The sequence below is a fragment of the Ranitomeya imitator genome, chromosome 5 (genome assembly GCF_032444005.1).
Source record: "Ranitomeya imitator isolate aRanImi1 chromosome 5, aRanImi1.pri, whole genome shotgun sequence".
In the NCBI taxonomy this organism is placed as follows: Eukaryota; Metazoa; Chordata; class Amphibia; order Anura; family Dendrobatidae; genus Ranitomeya; species Ranitomeya imitator.
The window spans coordinates 351412383-351438418 of record NC_091286.1 but is presented as its reverse complement, the minus strand read 5'-3'; the positions used below and the strand labels follow the sequence as shown (position 1 = coordinate 351438418).

At 47.6% G+C, this 26036-nt stretch overlaps 1 protein-coding gene across 2 annotated transcripts in view; it reads right to left on the bottom strand.

Annotated features, from left to right (window-relative positions):
* The window catches only part of PHIP (pleckstrin homology domain interacting protein), a 298049-nt gene that overhangs the window by 191905 nt on the left and 80108 nt on the right, over positions 1-26036 (bottom strand). For both annotated transcript variants that reach the window (XM_069726464.1, XM_069726465.1), the window contains exons 7-10: positions 25231-25391; positions 24852-25073; positions 24553-24653; positions 12762-12832 (exon numbers count right to left, since the gene is read on the bottom strand). In XM_069726464.1, coding sequence (XP_069582565.1) covers positions 12762-12832; positions 24553-24653; positions 24852-25073; positions 25231-25391 — 555 coding nt within the window. The remainder of the gene's footprint in view (positions 1-12761; positions 12833-24552; positions 24654-24851; positions 25074-25230; positions 25392-26036) is intronic.

The following is a 26036-nucleotide window of genomic DNA, read 5'->3' as shown; positions in this document are numbered from 1 at the left end:
GGCATGAAGGAAAAAGGTCTGAAGGAACAAAGCGGCCAGCTCCGAAGACTCATCTCAATGACCTGATCGCAGAGAAAAAAGAAAAAGGAGGGGGGACCTCGCAGGATAGTAAAGTGTATCCAGATCAGAAAGAGTCTACTGTAAGACTCCCAGAACTATTAAAGACCCAAAGTGTAACGATATACGATAGGGAGAAACTACATGCGAAAACTCTGCGAGAACGTCCCTACTTGCAGCTTTGTTGCACTAAGGTGGAAAAGTACTAGTTCCACAAAACAAAAGAACCTAACATTTGGACACATTTGGACCACACATTTTGCACTTGGACAGTGCGGATCTCCCAGGATCACTCGGGCCTTCCTGCTTCCTGAAGACCCTTGGAACTAGTGGAAGAGGCGTGATGGAGCTGGTATCACAGAAGAACCAGATCATGCACTGCGATGGCTTTTGGATCTCGAGGCCGAACCATGAACTCGAGTACATTGGCGTTCAATCTGGACGCCATCCGATCTACATCTGGAGTGCTCCAGTGAAGGCAAATGTTGGAAGACTTCCGGATGAAGTTCCCACTTACATGAGGCGACCCTTGCGGCTGAGGAAAACTGCCGCCCAGAGTTCTACTCCTGGGATGAGTACTGCCGAGATCACCGAATGATAGATCTCGGCCCAGAGAGTGTGAGGTCAAGGTGCCTGACCGCGGGTACCTGCTATATGATAGACGTATGGCACCGCCGTGACAATATCCAACTGAATTTGGATGGGAAGACCTGCCAGAAGGCATTGGGCCTGCTGTAGGAGCAGAGGTACTGTTGGGATCCCCAGAAAACTGATCGGGAGACTGGATTCCCGAGATAACCAGAGGCCTTGAGCAGTGTGGTGATGCTCCATAGTCACTAGTAACTATTGAACCGGGAGAAAGGATCTCCCCCGGATGAGAAAGATGCTCAGAGACTACCCTCTGGAAACCTGTTTGTCCTGCAGAAAACAAGCGGAGCGAAGGGAACTGCCTCCATTGCTATTATTCTTCCTAGGGATCCTCATAGCAGAATGGATGGAATGAGGGCAGATACGGACCGGGGGTGAAATTCAGCCTTCCTAAGAACTCGCTTCTTTTAATGACGTAGCAGAGAAGATAGCCCACGACCAGACAGGCTGTTCTGGCATTTGCCAAAATTGCCGGATGGCCATTCCGGCCCACAATGAGGGGATGAGTGACCAAGAGCGGGGATTCCCTGTTGAAGGACCACGGTCTTATCTCAAGGGAGGATTACCAACCCTATGGAGGTGGCCAGGATCATCCTTAAAAAGGATATCTGCTGGGCTGGAAATGAGGAACAACTGTTTAAGCCTATCCGCCGGCCCAGGTGAGGAAGGGTATCTTAAGGTATATAATCCTGGAAGAACGGCAGGAAGTCGATCAGATAGGGCAGGATGGCCACACACCCAGAGTGCCAGAGGGACATGAGAGCCGCCATGATAATGGCTTACACTCTGGGTGCGGTAGCAAAGCCAAAGGGCAAGGTCGTGACTTGTGAAGGCAAGCATCCCGAATGTCGATGGATGTCAGAAAACTCTACCTTTTCCCATTGAAGTGATGGTCGAGTGGAGGAACTCCATCCAAAGGAGGAGGACCTTATCAAGCTTGTTCGAAGTTAGAGGTCCAGGATTGGTCTTACTTTTCGGTCCCCTTTTTTGGAACCAAGATCCCTTAGATCTAGACTGTCCTGGACAACCCTTCCACTGTTGGTTGGATCTATAGGAAGCCTGCGATCCTTTGTTTCTGCGTGGGGAACACCACCTTCTCACCGAATAAGCAACCACTCTGTAAGAGAGTGATGTCAGAGGGTTTTGGTTTTTTTTTTACGCGGAGTATGCTTCCGTTCTCTGATCCATCAAGCCCTTCTGAATGAAATGGCATTCGGTGCAGTCAGCGCCGTGCAAATAGCTGCATTCGGAGAGGCATGCACCACAAAGTCTCCCGCTCAAGAGATTTGATTGGCCAGCTGTACTGTCTCCGGAAAAAGACAACTGTTCTGAATCAAACAAATATAGACCAACACTGGAACCATCAGTAACAAAAGCTACATAGACCAAACACTATGTGGAGAGGTCTATAGCACATTTACATAGGACACTCCTATGTGTTGCGGACACTACTCTAATTTTTTCTGTTATTGTGAATTAAATTAGCCAAGGTCTCCGGCCAGGAGACCATTGCTCTGGCAACCCGTGTGGGGCTAAGGAAAAGAAGAGCGCTGAACTCGAGGCCGCAAGACGGACCGAGTCAGATTGTCTGACCATCTGTGATAGGTTTAAAAGATGATCCATCGGGCAGGGATACTGGTAGGTATACCACAGGAGTTAAGCTGCCAGGTAGCAAAGTGCGCGGCTGCGTCCAGCAGGTGAGGAAAAATACCATCTCTTGAGTTGCTGCTGTCATTGAACATGCAGAGATAAAAGGATGAACCCTCAATCAACCATCCTCTTAACAGGGAGGTGGAAGGGTAAAGTCCGCCTCCTCCGTGAAATAGTGGCGATGCAGAGGGGGACTGCTCAGACGTCAAGAGGAGGGCATCTGTACCTCTACGGAGATCAATTCCCTGGGTGGACCAGGTTGGCATTAGGCCCAGCTGTAGAAGAGTATACGTGGAGGTGACACTCCATGTGCTCATTTGATGATGGTGTAAGGAGATCGGTGTCCTTTGAAGGACCCGTCGCCCTAAAAAACAATTAAACCAGGCATGGCATCTGGTGTTGCTGTGTTTGCATATTGCAGAAAAGAAGGATACCATGCTTGAAGAGGCTTCTGTTTCTAGAGCAAGACCATTTGCGATTGCTTATGGTGAGGCTGGAACCCTGGATTCCCATGCTGTAAAGACACCAGTGTTTTCCCACTACGCTACCATGGTGCTCGCCAGTGAATCGCTTATCCGAACGCTCGCTGTCCAGGAAAATGGCAAATGCACTACCAAGGAGTCTTATCTCCGTTTGGAGAAAAGCCTGCGTGATCTAGAGCAGAACCGTAGCCCTTGTCAATTTACAGAGATTGGTTGGTGGCCTAAATAGGCGAATCCAGCTTGTGCTGAGGCTTTAGAGAGTCCAGATCCAAGATCACCTCAGATTCAGATGCGGAGTCTAGTTCCAGCAAATCATTGGTGAGGGAGATCAAGAAATGAAGCTCCCGTTTTCTAGACGCCTGTACGTTTCTAGAATACTTGTGGCCCTTGCTAGCCGACGGCCCTCGTGTAGGAAAGGATCCATCTGTATTGGTCCTGCGATCATTCCGAACCACAGCGAGTTCAAATAGGGATGCAATCTCTTGGTCAGAGGAGCCATGGATTGCGGCAGTGACGAAGCCCACTTAGAGGAACTAGGTACTCCGGGGAAAAAACTGGGATCGGCGGCGAAGGGCTCCTGCGCTCATTTGAACTAGGTACTCTGGGAAAGGTGACCGGCTTTGGGCTGGTTATGTGCCTTTCAGACCAGGGTATGCTGGTCATGTACCTTTAAGACCAGGGAATGCTGTTCATTTACCTTCAAGACCAGGGAGTGCTGGTCATGTACCTTCAAGACCAGGGAGTGCTGGTCATGTACCTTCAAGACCAGGGAGTGCTGGTCATGTACCTTCAAGACCAGGGAGTGCTGGTCATGTACCTTCAAGACCAGGGAGTGCTGGTCATGTACCTTCAAGACCAGGGAGTGCTGGTCATGTACCTTCAAGACCAGGGAGTGCTGGTCATGTACCTTCAAGACCAGGGAGTGCTGGTCATGTACCTTCAAGACCAGGGAGTGCTGGTCATGTACCTTCAAGACCAGGGAGTGCTGGTCATGTACCTTCAAGACCAGGGAGTGCTGGTCATGTACCTTCAAGACCAGGGAGTGCTGGTCATGTACCTTCAAGACCAGGGAGTGCTGGTCATGTACCTTCAAGACCAGGGAGTGCTGGTCATGTACCTTCAAGACCAGGGAGTGCTGGTCATGTACCTTCAAGACCAGGGAGTGCTGGTCATGTACCTTCAAGACCAGGGAGTGCTGGTCATGTACCTTCAAGACCAGGGAGTGCTGGTCATGTACCTTCAAGACCAGGGAGTGCTGGTCATGTACCTTCAAGACCAGGGAGTGCTGGTCATGTACCTTCAAGACCAGGGAGTGCTGGTCATGTACTTTCAAGACCAGGGAATGCTGGTCAAGTACTTTCAAGACCAGGGAATGCTTGTCATGTACCTTCAAGACCAGGGATTGCTGGTCATGTGTGCTTAAGACCAGGGATTGCTGGTAGAGAGCCTTTAAGACTAGCTTTAGGACCAGGGAATGCTGGGCATAGCGTTTATGCTGGTCGCGTGCCTTCAAGACTAGCGTTAGGACCAGGGAATACTGGAAATAGTTTTCCAATCCATTATCCCCCTCTGTATGCTGCCGGATGAGGTGTGTGGGGAAAGGAGTGTGCGGGGAGGGATGGAGCAGCGTCTCCCTACCCGAATCCTGAGTCCCCCGTCAGAGTTGGATTAGTCATTGTATCCAGCGCTGAATACTACAGGGACCGATGCAGCAGCCGCTTCCAGATGTACACAGCTCGTGTCCAGAAGCGGCAGGAGGATGAATATGGCCGCCGAGAACATGCTGTGTTCTCGTCCTGAATGAGAAGCGCCTGAATAGGGGGGGGCAGAGCCATAACGCGTGACCTAGCATGGGTGGAGACTCCAGGTTGCTGCCTATATGAACCTGAAGCTGGGGGCTAAATTTTCGGTGCCAAGCGGGGGGGAAAAACGACCCGTCGCTGCAAAAAATGAAAGTGGGTAGAAACGGCGGTTGCGCAGAGCCCTCCAGCCGCTAGAGTCCCGGCACTTACCTAGGAATCTGCCGAAAGGCAGAGTATGCAGCTTTGTTCAGCAGGTCAGGGAAGTTAGAAGAGATCCTCTACTGTCGCTGCTGTTTGGACGGTGCAGAGAAAACCGAGGTGGAGAGGTACCGTCCGCCTCCTTGTACCATCCACTTTCAACAGTGGTGGTGCAGTGGGGGCTGCTCGGACGCCATGAGGTAGGCCTCTGTACATCCAAAGGGAACAGGGCTGAATGTCCAGCATTAGGCCTGGCTGGTGAAGAGGGTACGTGGAGGCGACACTCCATGTGCTCGTCCGTTCAGGGTGCAGGGAGATCGGTGCCCTTGAAGGGACCCGTCGCACCCAAGAATCAGCTCAGGCGTGGCACATCGCAGGAGAAGATACGGAGAGGCAACACTCTCCGTGTTCGCCTGTTGATGGTTCGGGGAGATCGGAGCCTTGAAAGGATTTGTCGCCCCTTCGGCCGTTGTAAAAGGTAAAAATCAAAAAATGCAAAAGATAAAAATAAAATAAGAAAGTTTTGGGTCTGAATAGCAGACCCGTCCGTGTGCCTCCTACGAACACTAAGCAAGAACTGGTTAGCTGAGAGCCAGCAAGAAGGTGTACACTGCAGAGGAGGAGCGAACTTTCTTTGTATCACTTAGTGTCAGCCTCCTAGTGGCAGCAGCATACACCCACGGTCTGTGTCCACCAATGAGGCGAAGGAGAAATAGGGATTTTTGTGTGTACTTACCGTAAAATCCTTTTCTCCGAGCCACTCATTGAGGGACACAGGGCCATGGGTGCTATGCTGCTGTCACTAGGAGGCTGGCACTAAGCTGAGACAAAAAAAGGTTAGCTCCTCCCTTGCAGTATACACCCTCTTGCTGGCTTCCAGAGACCCAGTTCAGTGCAAAAGCAGTAGGAGAATAATATCAATATATCATGTAACATTAGAGTATAACATGTCAAAGAAAGTCAAAAACCGAAAAAGGTAAAGAGCCGAACAGGCTAACAGGGTGGGTGCTGTGTTCCCCAATGAGTGGCTCGGAGAAAAGGATTTTACGGTGAGTACACACAAAAATCCCTATTTCTCCTTCGCCACATTGGGGGACACAGGACCATGGGACGTCCCAAAGCAGTCCCTGAGAGGGGAACAATACAACCAAATAACTCCGTGTACCATCTGACTATAAATGCGCGACGGCCGCTTGCAGAATACGTCTGCCAAGGGCCGCATCCGCAGAGGAACGAATGTGGACATTGTAGTGCTTTGTGAAAGTATGCAGGCTGGACCACATTGCGGCCTTGCAAACCTGCTCCGCCGTTGCCTGGTGCCGGATGGCCCAGGAAGCACCCATCGACCGATTGGAATGTGCTCTAATCCCCGCCGGGATAGGTCTACCCCTGAACCGATCGGATTCTTGGATAGCAGACCGAATCCATATGGCGATCGTGGCTTTAGACGCAGCCAAACCCTTTCTGTGACCCTCCGGGAGAACGAAGAGGGAGTCAGATTTTCGGAAATGAGCCGTTCTGGAAATGTACCTCCTAAGGGCCCGTACCACTTCCAGGGTATGAAGGGCTTTTTCGACCCTGTGTTTTGGTTGCGGGCAGAAAGAGGGAAGAATGATGTCCTCGTTAAGGTGAAAAGTTGAGACCACCTTAGGGGGAAAGGCCGGAGATGGGCGTAGGACTACCTTGTCCTGGTGGAAGGCAAGAAAAGGAGCCCGGCAGGATAAAGCGGCCAATTCTGAGACCCGTCAGACGTCACAGCTACAAGGAAGGCAACCTTCCAGGAGAGGACAGTTAGCGGAATGTCCTGAAGAGGCTCAAACGGAGGTTCCTGAAGAACCCCCTGAACCAAGTTGAGATCCCAGGTCTCTAAAGGCATTCTGTAGGGGGTACCACATGGGAGACCCCCTGAATGAAGATCTTGACTTGTAGGTTGGCAGCGATCCTACGTTGGAATAACACGGATAACGCTGAGATCTGACCCTTGAGGGAACTCGGCGCCAAGCCGGAATCCAAGCCAGACTGAAGGAAATCCAAAATGCAATGGATTGAGAAAACGAGCGGAGGGCGACCTCGAAGCCTGCACCACGAGAAGAAGGTTTTCCAGGTGCGGTGATAGATGGAAGCGGAAGACGCCTTGCGAGCGCTTATCATGGTGGGAATGACCTGCTGAGAGAAACCAGCTCGAGCTAGAATCCAGGTTTCAACAGCCACGTCGTTAAACGTAGGACCCCTGAGCTCTGGTGGCAGATCGGCCCTTGGCGAAGCAGATCTGGGCGGTCTGGTAACCGCCAGGGGACGTCGGATACGAGCTGAACGAGCTCCGCGTACCAAGCGCGACGTGGCCAATCCGGGGTGACAAGAATGACCGGAACCCCCTCCGTCTTGATTTTCCGGATCACCTTCGGCAGTAAGGGAAGCGGAGGGAACACGTACAGGAGTTGGAACTGATGCCACTGGGATATCAGCGCGTCCACTCCGATAGCCTGGGGATCCAGAGAACGTGCTATGAAATTGTGAACCTTGGCGTTCAATCTGGACGCCATCAGATCCACGTCCGGGGTCCCCCAGCGAAGGCAGATTTGCAGGAAAACCTCTGGATGGAGTTCCCACTCCCCCGAGGCAAGGCCCTGATGGCTGAGAAAGTCCGCCGCCCAGTTTTCGACGCCCGGAATGTGCACCGCGGAAATGGTGGAGTGGTTGGCTTCGGCCCAACGAAGAATGTGGGAGACTTCCTGCATCGCCGCCCTGCTGCGGGTACCCCCTTGATGGTTTATATATGCCACCACTGTGACATTGTCTGATTGGACTCGAATTGGGTGACCCGCGAGCAGGGGGTGAAGGCGTCTCAGGGCGAGTCTGATCGCACGAATCTCCAGGATGTTTATAGGGAGCATCGACTCCCGAATTGTCCAACGCCCCTGGGAGAGTGGTGAAGAAACACTGCTCCCCAGCCGAGGAGACTGGCGTTGGTAGTTACCACTAGCCAGCGGATCGGGAGAAAAGACTTCCCCTGGATAAGAGATGGTCCAAGGGTCCACCATGTGAGGGATTGCCTGATCCGCGGGGACAGAGGGCATGGACGATCAAGGGATAAGGGACTCCTGTCCCAGTTGTCCAGCAGAGCCTGTTGTAAGGGGCGGAGATGGAGTTGAGCGAAGGGGACTGCTTCTATTGCGGCTACCATTTTGCCCATGATCTTCATGGCAAACCGAATGGGTCGCGGGCGAGGATGGCAGAGCATCCGAGCTCCTTGCTGAAGCTCTTGGGCCTTGGACCGAGGAAGCAAGACCAGTCCCCTTGAGGTGTCCAGGATCATTCCTAGGAAAGAGATCCATCGGGAAGGAACGGGGGAGGACTTGTCCGAGTTGATCAACCAGCCCAGGCACGAAAGAGAATCCAAGGTAATGCGACGCTTGCTTCGCAGGCCTGATAAGATGGACCTTTTATGAGGAGGTCGTCTAAGTAAAGCAACACGACCACTCCTCGAGAGTGAAGAATGGCCATGACAGCCGCCATGACTTTTGTGAATACCATGGGCGCCATGGCAAGACCGAAGGGTAAGGCCGTGAATTGGAAATGGTCCTCTAGGATGGCAAAACGGTGGAACCTTTGATGTGGCGGGAATATTGAGATATGAAGGTGGGCATCTTTGATGTCTATAGATGCCAGGTATTCCCCGTTCTCCATCGAGGAGATGACCGACCGGAGAGATTCCATCCTGAAATGCCGTACCTTTACGCACTTGTTTAGGAGCTTCAGGTCCAAAATGGGGCGCACGTTCCCATCCTTTTTTGGCACGACGAAGAGGTTTGAGTAAAATCCTCTGAACCTCACGTGTTCCGGAACCGGAACAATGACCCCGCTTTGGCAGAGGGAATGAATGGTGCAATGAAGGGCGTGAGACTGAGCCCCCGAACTCGGGAGACGAGAGGGGGAAAAAAACGTGCTGGAGGGGAGGCAGAGAACTCTATTTTGTAGCCAGACGACACCAGATCCCTGACCCATTCGTCGAGGAGCCAGGCTTGCTTAAAAAGAAGCAGACGTCCGCCTACTTTGGAGGTGTCGACTGGAATAGTTCCCGAGTCATTGCGAAGGGAATCTGGCAGGCCTGGACCCTCTGGTTCTGGGTTGCCTAGGCTTTCCTCGCCATGACTGATTCGGCCTGAAAGAGGGTCGAGAGTCTCTGTCTGAGCGAGCGGATCGGTCTGATCTGGATGAGGCGGCAGGATTGGACCAGGATGGACTGCTCGAAAGGGCCGAAAGCGGAAATATTGATTGCGCGGAAAAGCAGCTTTGGGCCTATGTTGGGGGAGGAATTTGCTTTTTTCTCCTGTAGCATCGGAAATAAGCTGGTCTAGCTTTTCTCCAAAAAGACACCCGCTCTGAAAAGGAAGGGAAATCAGAGACTTTTTTGAGGAGGAATCTGCGCGCCACTCTCTGAGCCAGATAGCTCTTCTGATGGTGATGGCGTTCGAAGCCGCAGTTGCTGCACAGTCCGCTGCATCGAGAGATGCGTACATCACGTAATCTCCAGCCATGGCAATCTGTTTGGCAAGGTCCGCCACCTCAGACGGGAGATCCTGTTCCTGAACGGATTTTGCTAGGGCATCTGCCCAGGAAACCATTGCCTTGGCAACCCAAGCCGCGGCGAAGGAGGGAGATAGGGAGGAACCTGAGGCTTCGTACACTGAGCGAGCTAGTCTAGCTGGCGTTCTGTGGGGTTCTTAATTGAAGCACCATCCGAAACGGATAAGAGTTTTGGAAGCTAGGCGCGAAACCGGAGGATCTACTAGTGGGGATTCCGTCCAGTCTTTAACGAGATCTGCGGAAAAGGGATACTTCGATTCCAGGGCCTTTTTGCCAGTGAAACGCTTATCCGGACGCTTCCTGTGTCGCCTGACTATATCCAGGAAATCTGGGTGAGAGGCGAACGTCTTATGGGGACGCTTGGTTCTAGTAAAGGAGACTGAATGGTCCGGAGCAGAATTAGGGTCATCGTCCACTTTAAGTGCGTGATTGACTGCCTCAATGAGGGAGTCAACTGTAGATCTAAACTCCGGAGCATCCGGGTCTAAGGATACATCAGACTCATATTCAGAGTCGTGATCGCTACGAGCCCCTAAAGAGGGTGAGCGAGAGGTGGAGCTACCAGAGGCTGACTGGCGTGGTGAGTGCTCAGGGGAGGTGGTGCGGATCCGTTTTCTGGATGACCGTGCCTCTTTCCAGAGAGAGCGGCCCCTGCTGGCCGACGATTCCCCTGTTACGGAGGGATCTCTTAACCCATGAAAAGGATTGCCCCGCTCCCCAGAGGGGTCCTGAAGGGATATAATAGCTTTGGCTAAAGAATCCACAGACTGTGACAGTGATGCTACCCACTTAGGGGGGCTAGATACACTGGGGTCAGCGGCGGTGGAGGCCTCCTGGGCACTTGAGGCATCGCAGGCTGAGCAGAGGGGGGAACTCTGAGGCCGAGGAAGTGGAGCCTGGCAGGTGGTACATGCAGAAAAAAAGGTAGTATGCACCTTTGAGGACTTTTTGGTCTTTGACTGGGACATGGTGTACCCTAATGTAACATAGACCTCAGGGTCTATAAACTATGGAAGCGAGGGCGACGCTGCAAGAGAGAACCCGACGTGGTCTCCTTACCCGTGGTCCTGTGTCCCGCAGAGAGAGAGGCGGCGTCGGTGCTGCAGGGACGACAGCCGGCGTTCAGAGCGCTGCACGTGGAGGGATGGAGCTGCGGCTGGAAGAGCTGGAGCTGCAGCTGGAAGAGCTGGAGCTGCGGCGTGCAGAGAAGAAAGATGGCCGCCGGGAGTTGGGAGGGTAATCTCGCAGAGAGCAAAAAGCGCCAGGACCGGGGGCGGAGCCGCAAAATGACGCGAAAGGTGGGCGGAGCCTGTAGGGATGCGGCCTGTGCTAGGCCGAAGCCGGGGGCTAAATTTGCGGCTTCGGCCCGGCGTTCAGCCGCTGAGCGCCAGAAACTATGGGGACCCTGGAAAAGCGCGCCGCTGCTAAGAGGGAGCCCTCCTGAACCACAGAACAACCGACGCCCCCCCTGTGGCACTTACCCCGAAGGGGATCTGCAGGAAGCTTCTTGGTGAGCTGTGCCCGGGGTGAGCAGGACGGTGCAGGGTTGGGGAAGCCTCTATCCACCATCCCCATGAGAGGGGGGTGGAGAGGAACCGTCCGCCTCCTTCCATCATCCGCTTTCTCAGTGGTGATGCAGTGGGGGCTGCACGGACGCCACAATGCAGAGTGCCTCTGAACAGCCGAGGGAAAATCTGGTGGGCAGGGCAGATGTCCGGCAAAAAAGACATGGCTGCAGAAGAGGATATGTGGAGAACACTCCATGTGCTCGTCTGTAAGGAGGGGGGGGGGGAAGAGATCGGTCCCTAGAAAGGGCCCGTCGCCCCCAAAAATCAGCTCAGGCAGTGGCATCCCACGTCGCAGGAGAGGATACGGAGAGGTAAACTCCCGTGCTAGCCTGTTGTTGGGTCGGGGAGAACGGAGCCTTGAAAGGTTCCGTCGCCCCTTTGTCCGATTAAAAAAAAGGGGGGGGGGAGAGAATAAAATCTAGTGTGCCTCCTACAGACACTAAGTTTGAACTGGGTCTCTGGAAGCCATCAAGAGGGTGTATACTGCAGGGGAGGAGCTAAACTTTTTTTTTGTCTCAGCTTAGTGTCAGCCTCCCAGTGACAGCAGCATAACGCCCATGGTGCTGTGTCCCCCAATGTGGCGAAGGAGAAATTAATAATTATACCTATTAAATATTGGGATAGGATCTTGGAGATAGGAATGCCCCTTTAATTTCATGACACACAGAACAACAAAACAAAATAATGTTGGTACTTTCCACTTTTGAAACAAAACAAAACAAAAATAACCAAGCAGTGTGGATTATCACACAAAATTGCATTCAACCGTCAATAACCTTCAACCCTTCAAGTTTACAACGAGGAAAGCCACATTCACGAATGGCCTTCCCCTATCACAAGTATAGCTGTAATAGCTGAGTGAAAAGGGGACCCCTAATATTCCCATAGGTGCAGGTTACACTTGCTGGACTACTGTAGGGCATATATTGCATATTATCTTGAAGTGTCTCACATGGGTGCAAAACTTGCAGCACCTTCTTAGGCTACGTTCACATTAGCGTTGTGCGGGGCTGCGTCGGGTGCAGCCACGGCGACGCATGCGCCCCCTATATTTAACATGGGGGGGCGAATGGACATGCGTTGTCTTGCGTTTTGTGACACATGCTTTTTTTGGCGCAACAGAAAACGATGCATGATGCCGTTTTTTCTGCGCCAAAAATCTTGAAAAAATGAACGCATGTGTCACAAAAAGCTGCGTTTTGCATGCGTTTTTGCATGCGTTGCGTCGCCGACGCAGCACCGCACAACGCAAATGTGAACGTAGCCTTAGAGAGGTGTGGCAGACTGCACAAGCGCTGGACAAGGCAAGCGTTAAAGTGCTTTGTGTGGTGGCTGTAATAGGAGGTAGTATGTTGCCACTGTCAGGGAGGTGTAAGAAGTTCAGAAAAAAATATTACAGGACAAAAGGTAAAAGTTAAAAGGAGTAATGCAGGCAAAACTATTATGTATACCAAAAGTGTAACCCAGGTTGTTTCTTTAAAACCTGTTAGGATAAATGTATGGCAGAAGACACCAAGGAGTCTGGAGAGACCTGTCAATCAAGCAGTTTTCTCTGTAAAGCCCATTAATCGCAGAATTAATTACCGTACTTTACGGCTTCCTTTTAGTCTGACAGTGCGGCGAGCGGACCAGTAACAATTGTGCACTTATAACATGAAAGAATGTTCATGATCCGTAGCAAACCAGAAAGTAGATGATTTCAGTTTATTAAACAGAAGTAATTGCAACTATAAAGACACATTGAAATAAAGCATTGAGGGGGTTTTTACCAGAGCTAAACGAGGAACAAATCATCTGTACTCCCGGACGAGGTCGCTCTGTGTACTTGGCAGGTCGAGGGCTAGAAGAGTAAAAAGATTTAAAAACTCCACAAAAAGCAGTACCTTATTATTCATTCTCTGAATAGACCACACAGCATGGTTTTATGCCAATGGACATGTACAGTGATCCCCCTACAAACCACAGCTCCTGGGCAGGGGACGAAGCAAAAGAGTATACAGACATTACAGCATGGGATCACAGCTGGTTCTGTGAGGTAAAAACACATTTTTAAAGGAAACCTGTCACCAGAATAAAAAAAAACACTATTAACCTGCAATATGGGGTTCATCTGCAGGTTACGAACCTGCCCAGCGCCCGCACTTAGCCGAACGCTGTTGGGAGAAAATGAACTTTATTCCCCCGAGCAGCATTCGGGTTTCACTGAGTATACAGAGTAGCGGCTGTAACCGAGCCCTCAGCACTGACAGCTGGCCCCAAAGCAGATCCACTGTCAGTCAGAGGAGAGCAGTTTAATAGCGTTTTTTTCTGGTGACAGGTTCCCTTTAAAATCAGGTAACAAAATATTTTTCCTTCCAGAAACCAGTAGCAGCAATCCCCTGCTGTCCTGCCTGTATACTCTCCTTCACTCCAGGAGATGTGGTATGATCAGACCATGTCCCTGTACGGTCAGGCACAGCCATTGCACAGTACACAGCAGGGGCACAGTTATAAGATTATCTCAGCACAGGAACATTTTATTTAAACACATTCAATTGTGAAATTTATTTTTATTCCAAGATCTGTTTATTAAAGTGAACTTTGTTTGCGAGAAAACCCTTTTAACCCCGAAAACTATTTTCACCTTCCTGACCAGGCCATTTTTTTTTTTTACAATTCTGACCACTATCAGTTTATGAGGTCATAACTCCGGAATGCTTCAATGAATCCCACAGATTCTGAGACTATTTCCTCGTGATATATTGTACTTCATGAAAGTGGTAACATTGCTTTGATATAACTTGCGTTTATTTGTGGGGGAAAAATTGGAAATTTGGCGAAAATGTTAGCAATTTTCAAACTTTTTATTTTTATGCCCTTCACCCCTTTCTGACCTCGGACGGTATAGTACGTCCGAGGTCAGATCCCCTGCTTTGATGCGGGCTCTGGCGGTGAGCCCGCACCAAAGCCGGGACATGTCAGCTGTTTTGAACAGCTGACATGTGCCCGTAATAGGCGCGAGCAGAATTGCGATCTGCCCGCGCCTATTAACTAGTTAAATGCCGCTGTCAAACGCAGACAGCGGCATTTAACTACCGCTTCCGGCCGGGCGGCCGGAAATGACGTCATCGCCGACCCCGTCACATGATCGGGGGTCGGCGATGCTTCAGAATTGTAACCATAGAGGTCCTTGAGACCTCTATGGTTACTGATCGCCGGCAGCTGTGAGCGCCACCCTGTGGTCGGCGCTCACAGCACACCTGATTTTCAGCTACATAGCAGCGAACAGCAGATCGCTGCTATGTAGCAGAGGCGATCGAGTTCTGCCTGCTTCTAGCCTCCCATTAAGGCTGTTGAAGCATGGCAAAAGTAAAAAAAAAAAAAAAAGTAAAAAAAAATGTGAAAAAAATAAAAAAAAAATATAAAAGTTTAAATCACCCCCCTTTCCCCCCAATCAAAATAAATCAATAAAAAAAAATATCAAATCTACGCATATTTGGTATCGCCCTATCAACTAAAAAAAAGCATTAACCTGATCGCTAAACGGCGTAGCGAGAAAAAAATTCGAAACGCCAGAATTACGTTTTTTGGTCGCCGCGACATTGCATTAAAATGCAATAACGGGCGATCAAAAGAATGTATCTGCACCAAAATGCTATCATTAAAAACGTCATCTCGGCATGCAAAAAAATAAGCCCTCAACCGACCCCAGGTCATGAAAAATGGAGACGCTACGGGTATCGGAAAATGGCACAATTTTTTTTTTTTTAGAAAAGTTTGGAATTTTTTTTCACCACTTAAGGTACCGTCACACTAGACGATATCGCTAGCGATCCGTGACGTTGCAGCGTCCTCGCTAGCGATATCGTCCAGTGTGACAGGCAGCAGCGATCAGGCCCCTGCTGTGCTGTCGCTGGTCGGGGAAGAAAGTCCAGAACTTTATTTCGTCGCTGGACTCCCCGTAGACATCGCTGAATCGGCGTGTGTGACACCGATTCAGCGATGTCTTCGCTGGTAACCAGGGTAAACATCGGGTTACTAAGGGCAGGGGCGCGCTTAGTAACCCGATGTTTACCCTGGTTACCATCGTTAAAGTAAAAAAAACAACCGCGACATACTTACCTACCGCTGTCTGTCCCCGGCGCTGTGCTTCTCTGGTCTGGCTGTGAGCACAGCGGCCGGAAAGCAGAGCGGTGACGTCACCGCTCTGCTTTCCGGCTGCCCGGCGCTCACAGCCAGACCAGAGAAGCAGAGCGCCGGGGACCGGGGACAGACAGCGGTAGGTAAGTATGTAGCGGTTGTTTTTTTACTTTTAGGATGGTAACCAGGGTAAACATCGGGTTACTAAGCGCGGCCCTGCGCTTAGTAACCCGATGTTTACCCTGGTTACCGGGGACCTCGGGATCGTTGGTCGCTGGAGAGCTGTCTGTGTGACAGCTCTCCAGCGACCAAACAGCGACGCTGCAGCGATCCGGATCGTTGTCGGCATCGCTGTAGCGTCGCTTAGTGTGACGGTACCTTAAGGTAAAAAATAACCTAGTCATGTTAGGTGTCTATGACCTCGTACTGACCTGGAGAATCATAATGGCAGGTCAGTTTTAGCATTTAGTGAACCTAGCAAAAAAGCCAAACAAAAAACAAGTGTGGGATTGCACTTTTTTTGAAATTTCACCGCACTTGGATTTTTTTTCCCGTTTTCTAGTAAACGACATGCTAAAACCAATGATGTCGTTCAAAAGTACAACTCGTCCTGCAAACAATAAGCCCTCACATGGCCAAATTGACGGAAAAATAAAAAAGTTATGGCTCTGGGAAGGAGAGGAGTGAAAAACGAACACGGAAAAATGAAAAATCCCAAGGTCATGAAGGGGTTAAATCAGATAGTCATATCGCACAAAATAGTTAATAAATAACATTACCCACACGTCTACTTCACATCAGCATAATTTTGGAAACAATTTGTTTTTGTTAGGAGGTTATAAGGGTTAAAAGTTGACCAGCGAATTCTCATTTTTACAACCAAATTTGCAAAACCATATTTTATTTATTTATTTTTAGGGACACCTCACATTTGAAGTGACTTTGAGGGGCCTATATGACAGACAATACCCAAAAGTAAAACTATTCTAAAATCTGCACCCCTCAAGGTACTCAAAACCACATTCAAGAAGTTTATTAACCCTTCAGTTGCTTCACAGGAATTAATGGAATGTGGAAGGAAAACAAACATTTACTTTTCTTTCAAAATAATTTTCCTTTAGACGCAATTATTTTTTTACTTTCATATGGGTAAAAGAAAATGGACCATACAATATTTTGCGCAATTTCTGCTGAGCATGCCGATACCCCATATGTGGAGTAAAACCAGCGTTTGGGCACACAGCAGGGCTTGGAAAGGAAGGAGCGCCATTTCGTTTTTTGAATGTAAAAATTGCTGACATAATTAGAGGACACCAAGTCATGTTTTTAGAGCTCCTGATGTGATTAAACAGTGGAAAATCCCCACAACTGAACAGCGGTGTAATTTTCAAAAGTGCACAAAACTGTGGCAGATGGCACTTTTATGCAATCTTAAAAAGACGGACACTGCCGGATCACAGGTCAGGCGGCGTCCACAGTACCTCCATCTGTCTCATTATAGGGAATCTTCTCTGAATCACGTATTTTCAGAGATTTACACGGAAACCCAAATGAAAGTGCTCAGCATAGAGCGCAGGATAAATGTGCGTCGAGTCGTGATGCGCAAATAGCATTATTGCTCGGTGGTCTCAGAGTATTTGTTAGTGCTCGGAGATTTCGTTTTTGTCGCCACAGCTGCATGATTTATGGCTGCTGGACAGCCTGAAAACATGTGGGAATTCCCTAACAGGCAACCCCACATGTATTCAGCCTGTGTAGCAGCCGTAAATCATGCAGCTGCGGCGACAAAAACTAAATCTCCGAGCACTAACAAATACTCGGAGATCACCCGAGCAACAATACTATTCGCTCATCACTAGCGCCGAGCTTTACTGCGATCTTTCGGAGGCAGAATGAAAAAAACTAGGTGACTTTATTCTTCGGGTCATTGCGATTACAGTGATACCAGATTTATATCGGGTTTTTATGTTTGGCTGCTGTCACACTAAAAGGCGCTTTTTAATTGCGAAAACTAGTTTTTGCATCACAATATTAAGACAGCTATAATTTTTCCATATTTCAGCGGATAGTCATGCGATGGCTTTTTTTTCTTTGTGGGACGAGATGACGTTTTTATTGGTACCATATTCGGGCACATGACTTTTTTTTTTATAGCATTCTATTCTGATTTTTGGTAGATAGAATGAACAAAAGCCATCAATTCAGGAAATGCTTTTTGTTTTTTGTTTTTCATACCGCTCTGTGGTAAAATTGGTAAGGCAGCTTCATTTTTCAGGTCAGTAGAATTACAGCGATACCCAAATTATATCGGGCTTTTTACGTTTTGGCGCTTCTACACAAAAAATTAATAGAAAAAAAATCATTTTTGCATTGCTTTACTCTGAGAGCTATAACTTATTTTTCTGCTGATGAAGCTGTGTGGCAACTTGATTTTGTGGGACAAGATGTTTTCAGCGGTACCATTTTTATTTACATTCATCTTTTTGATCACGTTTTATTGCACTTTTTGTTTGGAGCTATGATAAAGCATTGCTTTTTGCCTTGTTTTTTATTTATTTTATGATGTCCACTGAAGGGGTTAACTAGTGGGACAGTTTTATAGAGGGCAATACCAAACTTATTTACATAAATGTATTTATAGGAAAAATATTTGTTTTTTGTTCTTTAGTTTGGGATTTTTAAAAAAGTATTTTTACACTTTTAAATTATTTTTTGGAGACCATCAGAACAGCGCGATCGCATTGCGTTGTTCTGATGGAAGCGATCAGGGAGCCTATTCCCTGTGTGATGCTCCTCTATGTCGCTGTCACTACTGACAGCAGCATCAGAGGGGTTAAATGCCCACAACCGGTGACAGCATCGGGCATTGCTGCAGGTTGTCAGCTGTCAGAGCTAACACAGCTCAGTGTGAGACCACGCAATTGAGGAGCCATACATATACTGCAGTTTGCGGGAACGCAGCTCCCGCAAAGCAGTATATGTACGACAGAAGGGGTTAAATATTAAAAAAAAATCCTGTGTAAATTTTTCATTAGAACTATCACACTAACCTCAATAATCAAGGTTTCAGGTCATTTTTACCATACAATGAAAGCCATAAAGGCAAAACATAAAATATAAATGGCAGAATCACTTTTTATTTATACATAACTTTATTCCCAGTACCGGAAAGAAATATATCTTGGTACCGTGTTAGCCAGTAGATAGAAAAATATTTAGAATTGAGAGTCCTCAGTGGTTGATACCTTTTAATGGCTAACTGAAAAGATTAAAAGGTATCAACCACTGAGGACTCTCAATTCTAAATATTTTTTTTTCTTCCCACTAGGAATTAGTTTCCTGTTTTTCAGCAAATTGAATGGCAAAATGAATGCTGTCAGTGACAACTACAACTTTGTTGCAAACAAGCAGCCCCCGTATGGCTATTTCAACTGAAAAAAAAGGTAATCTCTCTTGGGAGAGAAAAATGCAAACATAAAAGTGAAAAATGGCTGCAGGACACTAAGCAAGAACTGGTTCAATTAGAGCCAACAGGAGGGTGTATACTGCAGAGGAGGAGTTAATCTTTCTATATTCACTCAAGGTACCGTCACACTAGACGATATCGCTAGCGATTCGTGACGTTGCAGCGTCCTCGCTAGCGATATCGTCCAGTGTGACAGGCAGCAGCGATCAGGCCCCTGCTGTGATATCGCTGGTCGGGGAAGAAAGTCCAGAACTTTATTTGGTCGCTGGACTCCCCGTAGACATCGCTGAATCGGCGTGTGTGACACCGATTCAGCGATGTCTTCGCTGGTAACCAGGGTAAACATCGGGTTACTAAGCGCGGCCCTGACCATCGTTAAAGTAAAAAAAAAAAACAACCGCTACATACTTACCTACCGCTGTCTGTCCTCGGCGCTCTGCTTCTCTGGTCTGGCTGTGAGCACAGCGGCCGGAAAGCAGAGCGGTGACGTCACCGCTCTGCTTTCCGGCTGCCCGGCGCTCACAGCCAGACCAGAGAAGCAGAGCGCCGAGGACAGACAGCGGTAGGTAAGTATGTAGCAGTTGTTTTTTTACTTTTTAGGATGGTAACCAGGGTAAACATCAGGTTACTAAGCGCGGCCCTGCGCTTAGTAACCCGATGTTTACCCTGGTTACCGGGGACCTCGGGATCGTTGGTCGCTGGAGAGCTGTCTGTGTGACAGCTCTCCAGCGACCAAACAGCGACGCTGCAGCGATCCGGATCGTTGTCGGTATCGCTGCAGCGTCGCTTAGTGTGACGGTACCTTTAGTGTCAGCCTCCTAGTGGCAGCAGCATAACACCCATGGTCCTGTGTCCCCCAATGAGGCTAAGGAGAAATGGCTGCAGAGGCATGGGTTAAGTTTAATCAAGGCCACTTAAAGGGAAGGTGCCACCAGTTTTCTTGTAGTTTGTTTTTTTGTGAAATTAAGCTTAAAAAAGTAAATAAAATGTATTCATGCAATGTTTGCAAACATTTCTATATGAAAAATCTACTATATAATTGTCTAAGGGTCACTTCCATGTGTCTGTCTGTCTTGCTGTCTGTCACGGATATTCATTGGTTGCGGCCTCTGTCTGTCCTGGAAATCCAAGTCGCTGATTGGTCGCGGCAAAAACAGCCACGACGAATCAGCGACGGGCACTGTCTGGAAGAAAATGGCCGCTCCTTACTACCCGCAGTCAGTGGCCGGCGCCCGCAAACTCCCCTCCACTCATCGCTCACACAGAGTTAATGCCGGCGGTAACGGACCGCGTTATGCCGCGGGTAACGCACTCCGTTACCGCAGCTATTAACCCTGTGTGTCCCCAACCTTTTACTATTGATGCTGCCTATGCGGCATCAATAGTAAAAAAAAATGTAATGTTAAAAATAAAAAAACAAAAAACCTGCTATACTCACCCTCCGTTGTCCGCTGAGCCGCTTGCGCCGGCCGCCATCTACCGTTCCCGGCGATGCATTGCAAAATTGCCCAGAAGACTTAGCGGTCCAAGTCATCTGGGTAATTTCGCAATGCATCCTGGGAAGGGAAGATGGCGGCAGCCGCGCGCCTATCGCCGGAGCTCCGCTGGATCCCAGGAGGTGAGTATACAACTAATTTTTATTTTAATTTTGTATTTGTTTTATTTATTTTTTTAACAGGGATATGGTTCCCACACTGCTTTATACTCCGTGGGCTGGGCAATATACTCCGTGGGCTGGGCAATATACTCCGTGGGCTGGGCAATATACTCCGTGGACATGCATATTCTAGAATACCCGATGCATTCGAATCGGGCCACCATCTAGTATTACATATTTTCTTACAAATATATTTACCACTAGGGGGAGCATTTTCCGCTTTAGACCAAAAGCAGCTATAGTGAGACACATGGAGAAACACAGGGTACCAGGGCACCATTATCGAGTAACGTTTGTATTTGACCCTTGAGGCCCCGCTCCTGATCATGTTTCAAAGGGTACTGATGGACTTTGGGAAAAGGGGCACCAGGTTTGAGAAACACTTTTACTGGTTCTACAGGCATTATTGGGGGTGGATCTGGGCCTATAAGGGCCATCATAACCGTGGAAAGGGCGTGTAAGATACAGATCTCATTATGTTCATCTGCATAGGGGTTATATAACGTAAATACCATCTGACCATCATCTTGGAATTATATTCTGGAGCGGAACTGTGATAATAAATCTGCCCCCAGTAAATTTACCGAACATGAGGGAGAGATTACGAACTGAGCAGTAACTTCAGGGAAAGGTCCCACAGGGATGGGTTTTGTGAGAGTATATTTATTGGGTCTGCCATCTACTCTAATTAAAACAAGCTCTTGATCTGAGAATTAACATGGCGAGGGAGATTCCCAGACATAGGGTTAAAATGGATATTGGAGTATGGGACTGGATTTGTGAAAGGTGGGAGGAGGGCAGGAGCTGGAGTCTGGGCCACTGATAAGGAATGGAGCTGCGTCCTTGCAGCTGTGGGGGGGGGGGGGGGGGTGAGGGGGGGGCTGAGATTGGAGCAGAAATCGCTGCAGCTACTGATTTAACCCTTGATCTCACTGTTGATGCAGAGCGGGTTAAGTTCTTCTGAAAACTTTGCACTACTTTTTTTTTTTTTTATTCAATGCGTCGTCCAGAATGGAAGTCTCAGTATCGGGTCTCATTGACATTATTGCCTCTTTCAATTCAGATTTAAGGCCGGACATCAAAGCTACTGCAAAAAGGTGTGAATGGGCTTTATTATACAGTGAAAACCCCAAATCTTTAAATACTACCATAAGACACCCATAGAACTTCTCGGCAGTCTCCCCCTTGTCCTGTGTGACATTTGTGAGGGAGGTAGCTTGGTCCGCTAGTCTATCTTGTGCCCAAACCTTTAAAGCATTACAGAAATCAAGATCACTCTCATAGGTTCCCCCGTTCACATTATACATCATGCCACCCTCAATAATTGGAAAATACCCCTCTCCAGCCTTCACCTGGAGTAAGTGTAACAGATCTCTCCGGGGAGTGGAATAAATCTCTCGATTCGCTGCTATTTGTCTATAGAAGGCCATGGGGGATGTTTCTGAATCGGGTAACTAAAGTAGGAGGGGGTGGATACTCATAACCACTAGCAATACTAAGCATAGCAGGGACTGGTGCTGGCAGTGGCTGATAATAAGTGCCGTCAGCGTTTAGCAAGGGAAAGGTGGGGGCTACAACTCCGGGTCTTCTTGCTTCACAATTGTAACAGACCTGTCTCCACTGAGAATTAGTAACTCTGCATACATCACAAATCCACCCGGCAGGATCATAGGGTGGGGGCGCACTGAGTTTTGGCAACCCAGGATATATTGGAGCTTTGGGGTTAAGAGGCTTGATTTCCTGGGGAGGGACCTTATCATCTAGCAGGGAGACCCCCTGTTCCAGATCATCATTTTTAATTGTTTGTCTTTCTAACACGTTACCCTCAATCACTTTCTCAGTTCCTTCTTGCACCACAAACATCCAGTTTTTGTCATAGTAATAGACAACTTTTCTTTTTCAACGTAACAAAAACAAATCAGAATTCACTTTCTCTGTTAATCCTTTATTTGCTATATATCAACCACTCAACTTGAAGCAGGTGAATCTTTTACCAATCTTTCAATCACACTGATAACCAAACAATCTCTTTCAAGTTTCCTTCTAAAACTAGGCGCCATTTTTTACTTTAAACTTACAATATTTCTTTCTACTTCAATACAATATTGTACTATTGCTTTAAATAAAGCACAGATCTCCCAGCAGATACTACACAAGGATAGAAAATTCAGAGAGGACGCAGCATTGTGCCCCCTCCATACCAGAAACATAGAACAGATAAGAACATCACAGCATTCCTCAACACAAAAGAAAGCAATAGCGCAGCTGTTTGACCTACCCCTCCCATCGGATATTTTGGAAATCTATACACAGAAACAGAATACAGCAGTTCTCAGACTTAATTAATTTCTACAAAACCTTCATCACACAATTCATATGCCAGAACACCTTAGAAAAACCAATGATTGAGAATATTTTCCTCATCTTTGGGCTAACAATATCAGATTCATCACACAATTTCAAAGTCTTCTCTTACTTCCATGGAAACATGATTCTCCTTTAGAGCTAAATATCCTTACCTTGTCGTGCATAGCACCAGAGCGGCCGTATATAGTCTATTCCACTAGGTTTACCTGTCCCCCGCTGGGACAACCCAAAAACGCGGTACTCAGTGAAAGGAGGAGGGCGTCTTAGACTTACCGCCGAATACCTCTGGATATATATACTGTATACTTCTATATATTCCTGAGTTACGTATCCTACCCAATCTTCGATCACCTCACCGTGCCTGATTCTAGCAATGATCAGGAATTCAGGATATTTTGACTATAAAGAGAATTACATCACTGGTCAATCCGGGGTGTCCGTCCCTTATGAGGAACGGTTCGAGCACTGGGCTCCCAACGGAACTACACCTCTATATGATTCCACCCAAAAATCACCCCACCATCGGGGACAAACCTCAGATCCTCTTTGTAGCACAAACACAGGAAAACCACACCAAACGGTCAGTCTGGACAGTATAACTGCCAACTTACCGTGGTTGTTGTGGGGGATGATCAGTCCCAATTTTCCAGTGCCTGTGTCCGCTCCAAGGGTCCTTTGTCTTGTTGTCCTCCGGGGAGCAGAGGCGTTCCTGTTTGGGGCCCCACGTTACGGGCGCCAAGCTGTTGAGGGAGGATCTAAAGTGATCCTTACCAGCTTTACTCTTAGCTGGAAAATTGGGGCAGTAACTGCTGAAATCACCATTTCCCTCCCCTTTTGGGTGGTCGAGTATCCCTGGGGCAGAATGAAGAGTAGCATCACAGGGCAGCGCCATTTTGTGTGTGACTTCCCTGTGACCTGCTATCACCAGTAATTACTGCATCAGAAGCACAGCTGGTTTACAGAGGAGCAGAAGATGGTGGACTCAGCAGCATGGTGGAATGGAGGAAGAGTGAAGACATATGGTGTGTATGGAGCAGCATTATTGGAGCGGAGCTGTCTGGGACTCATCCATCAGTAAGATAAGAAGGAGATCCAGGTCTGCAGTGAATAGCCAGGCATTATGGAGGGAGGGGAGAGATACATTAGTATGGCTGAGAGAGACTGATCGGAGAGAGACATGTAGAATGATGAGTGAGACACATATGGAGCGTGATAGAGAGAGAGATACACATGGAATAGCAGGGGTGAGACTCTTGGAGAGTGATGGGGAGAGATATGTAGTATGATGAGAGACACATATGGAGCGTGATGGGGAGATACACATGGAATAGCAGAGGTGAGATACTTGGAGAGTGATGGGGAGAGAGACATGTAGTATGATGAGTGAGGCACATATGGAGCGTGATGGGGAGAGAGATACATATCGAATATCAGGAGAGAGATGGACATGGAATAGCAGGCGTGAGACACGGGCTATATGCACACGTTGCAGATTTTGATGCTTTTCCGCAGCGTTTTTGATGTACAGAATTGCATCAAATCCACAGTGTAGTGCACAACCAATGTTAGTCAATGGGAAATTGAGAATTGTTGTGCACATGCTGTGGAAAAATATGCGCGGATTTGCAAGGATTTATTTTCCACAGCATGTCACTTCCTATTCTGCAGCGTTTCTGCACCCATTGACTACCATTGAGTTAAGAAAATCTGCAACAAAACTGCAAGTTTAAAAATCTAGAGTCCTGCTACTGCTGTGAACACAACATGTCAGCCCCCAGTGCCTTCTTTAAACTCATAACACACGAAATATGTTTCACATGCATTCAAATCTTTGTTATAACAGCATGTTATGCTACACTACATTGATTTATTAATGATCTACAAAAAAAAAGCAGTACCTTCCCATTAAGAAAATAAACTGACAACCAAGAAAGTAACACATAATACTTACTTAAACTTCAGGGTCCCTGCATCCCAAAGCCAGAAGCAAATTGTCCCATCTGCTCCAGTTGAAGAGAGGTATCTCTTAGACCCACTGCACAAGGGGGAGAACTGCAAATTAAAAAAAGAGAACACAAAAGTGAAAAACAAAAACCTAAACACAAGCTGCAGCTCACCATTGGATCTGAGGTCTCCCAGATAAACTTTTGACTTCTACAAGTTCAGCTTCTGCCTCTGCCTTCACACAGACCTGACGTTTCAACCCTTCTGTGTGTTGATGTCATTTTTTACCCTAGAAATATATATTACCTGCAGTGATGTGATGGATGCGCTGTGTCCCTGTAGAATGGCCAGTGGTGCACATGTCCTTAAGCACCATATTCTGATCATTTTGTCACAGCTCCCAGCAGCAATCATGGTGTTTTCATAGTTCACAGCCATGTCAGATATTTCTGCAGCATGCCCTCTTAGCGTAGCAAGAAGACGGCCATCATCTGTTGCCCATATTTTCACAAGGCAGTCATCAGAGCCCTGTAACATTGGATAGCAAACAAAATCAGAAGTGGTGCACTTTTAGTTTTTTGTTGTTTTTTTTTAGTGATACCTTATTGCAAAGCAGGTTAACATTTTTGGAAACATCTCAGTTGTGCAACCTCCGCCCCAAAAAAATAAAATAGAATCAACTTACTGTAAATATCCTTCTACCCGTCCGATCAAACGTTACACAATAAACAGAGGAGAGATGACCTAAGATCCGCTTGTGCATCTTCATGTGCTGATAGACAGCAGTCGGCACTAATGACTGAAACTTGTACTTTCCATTTAGTTTTCTGGCAAAAAGTGTACTTGCTGTAAGATAAATACCCTCATTAACAGTTGTTAATATGAAGACAAAGATGCAAAACTTAATTTACACTTTCAACAAGGCACAAAGAGACCATAACAAACAGATATACTGCTACATATACAGACAGTATATACACAAGTGACCAGGTCACAATAATGACATGCATGCATCATTTCCCAGGTACTATGGCCCCCATTCGTCATTTGCAGGGGGATTAAGTCACTTTCCTTTTATCTTTTGGTATTAGTTGCTGGTTTTGGCACTAAATTCATAAAAAATAAATACATAAATTTAATTGTAATTGCAACTTGGTGTTAAAAGTTGCACAAATTTCACCAAAATGTTGGCGTTCCTGAAAATACACCAGGTGAGACTGGAGATAAATTGCATCAAATTTTGAAACTTTTTACAAGGTCGCAATTGATTAATCAGGCGAAAAAATCTGAAGTCGCTAAACTCCGCTCAGAAAGTGGAAAACAGAAGAAAAAAACAAAACAAGGCGACAATATATATAATAAATTTAAAAAAATAAAAAAAAACGTAAATAGAATAAATCGGTTGGAAAAAAATTAATAAATAACAAACACACAAAACAGAAGGAAATTGATTAGGGATGAGCAAACAGCTTTGGATAACTCTATCCGAAT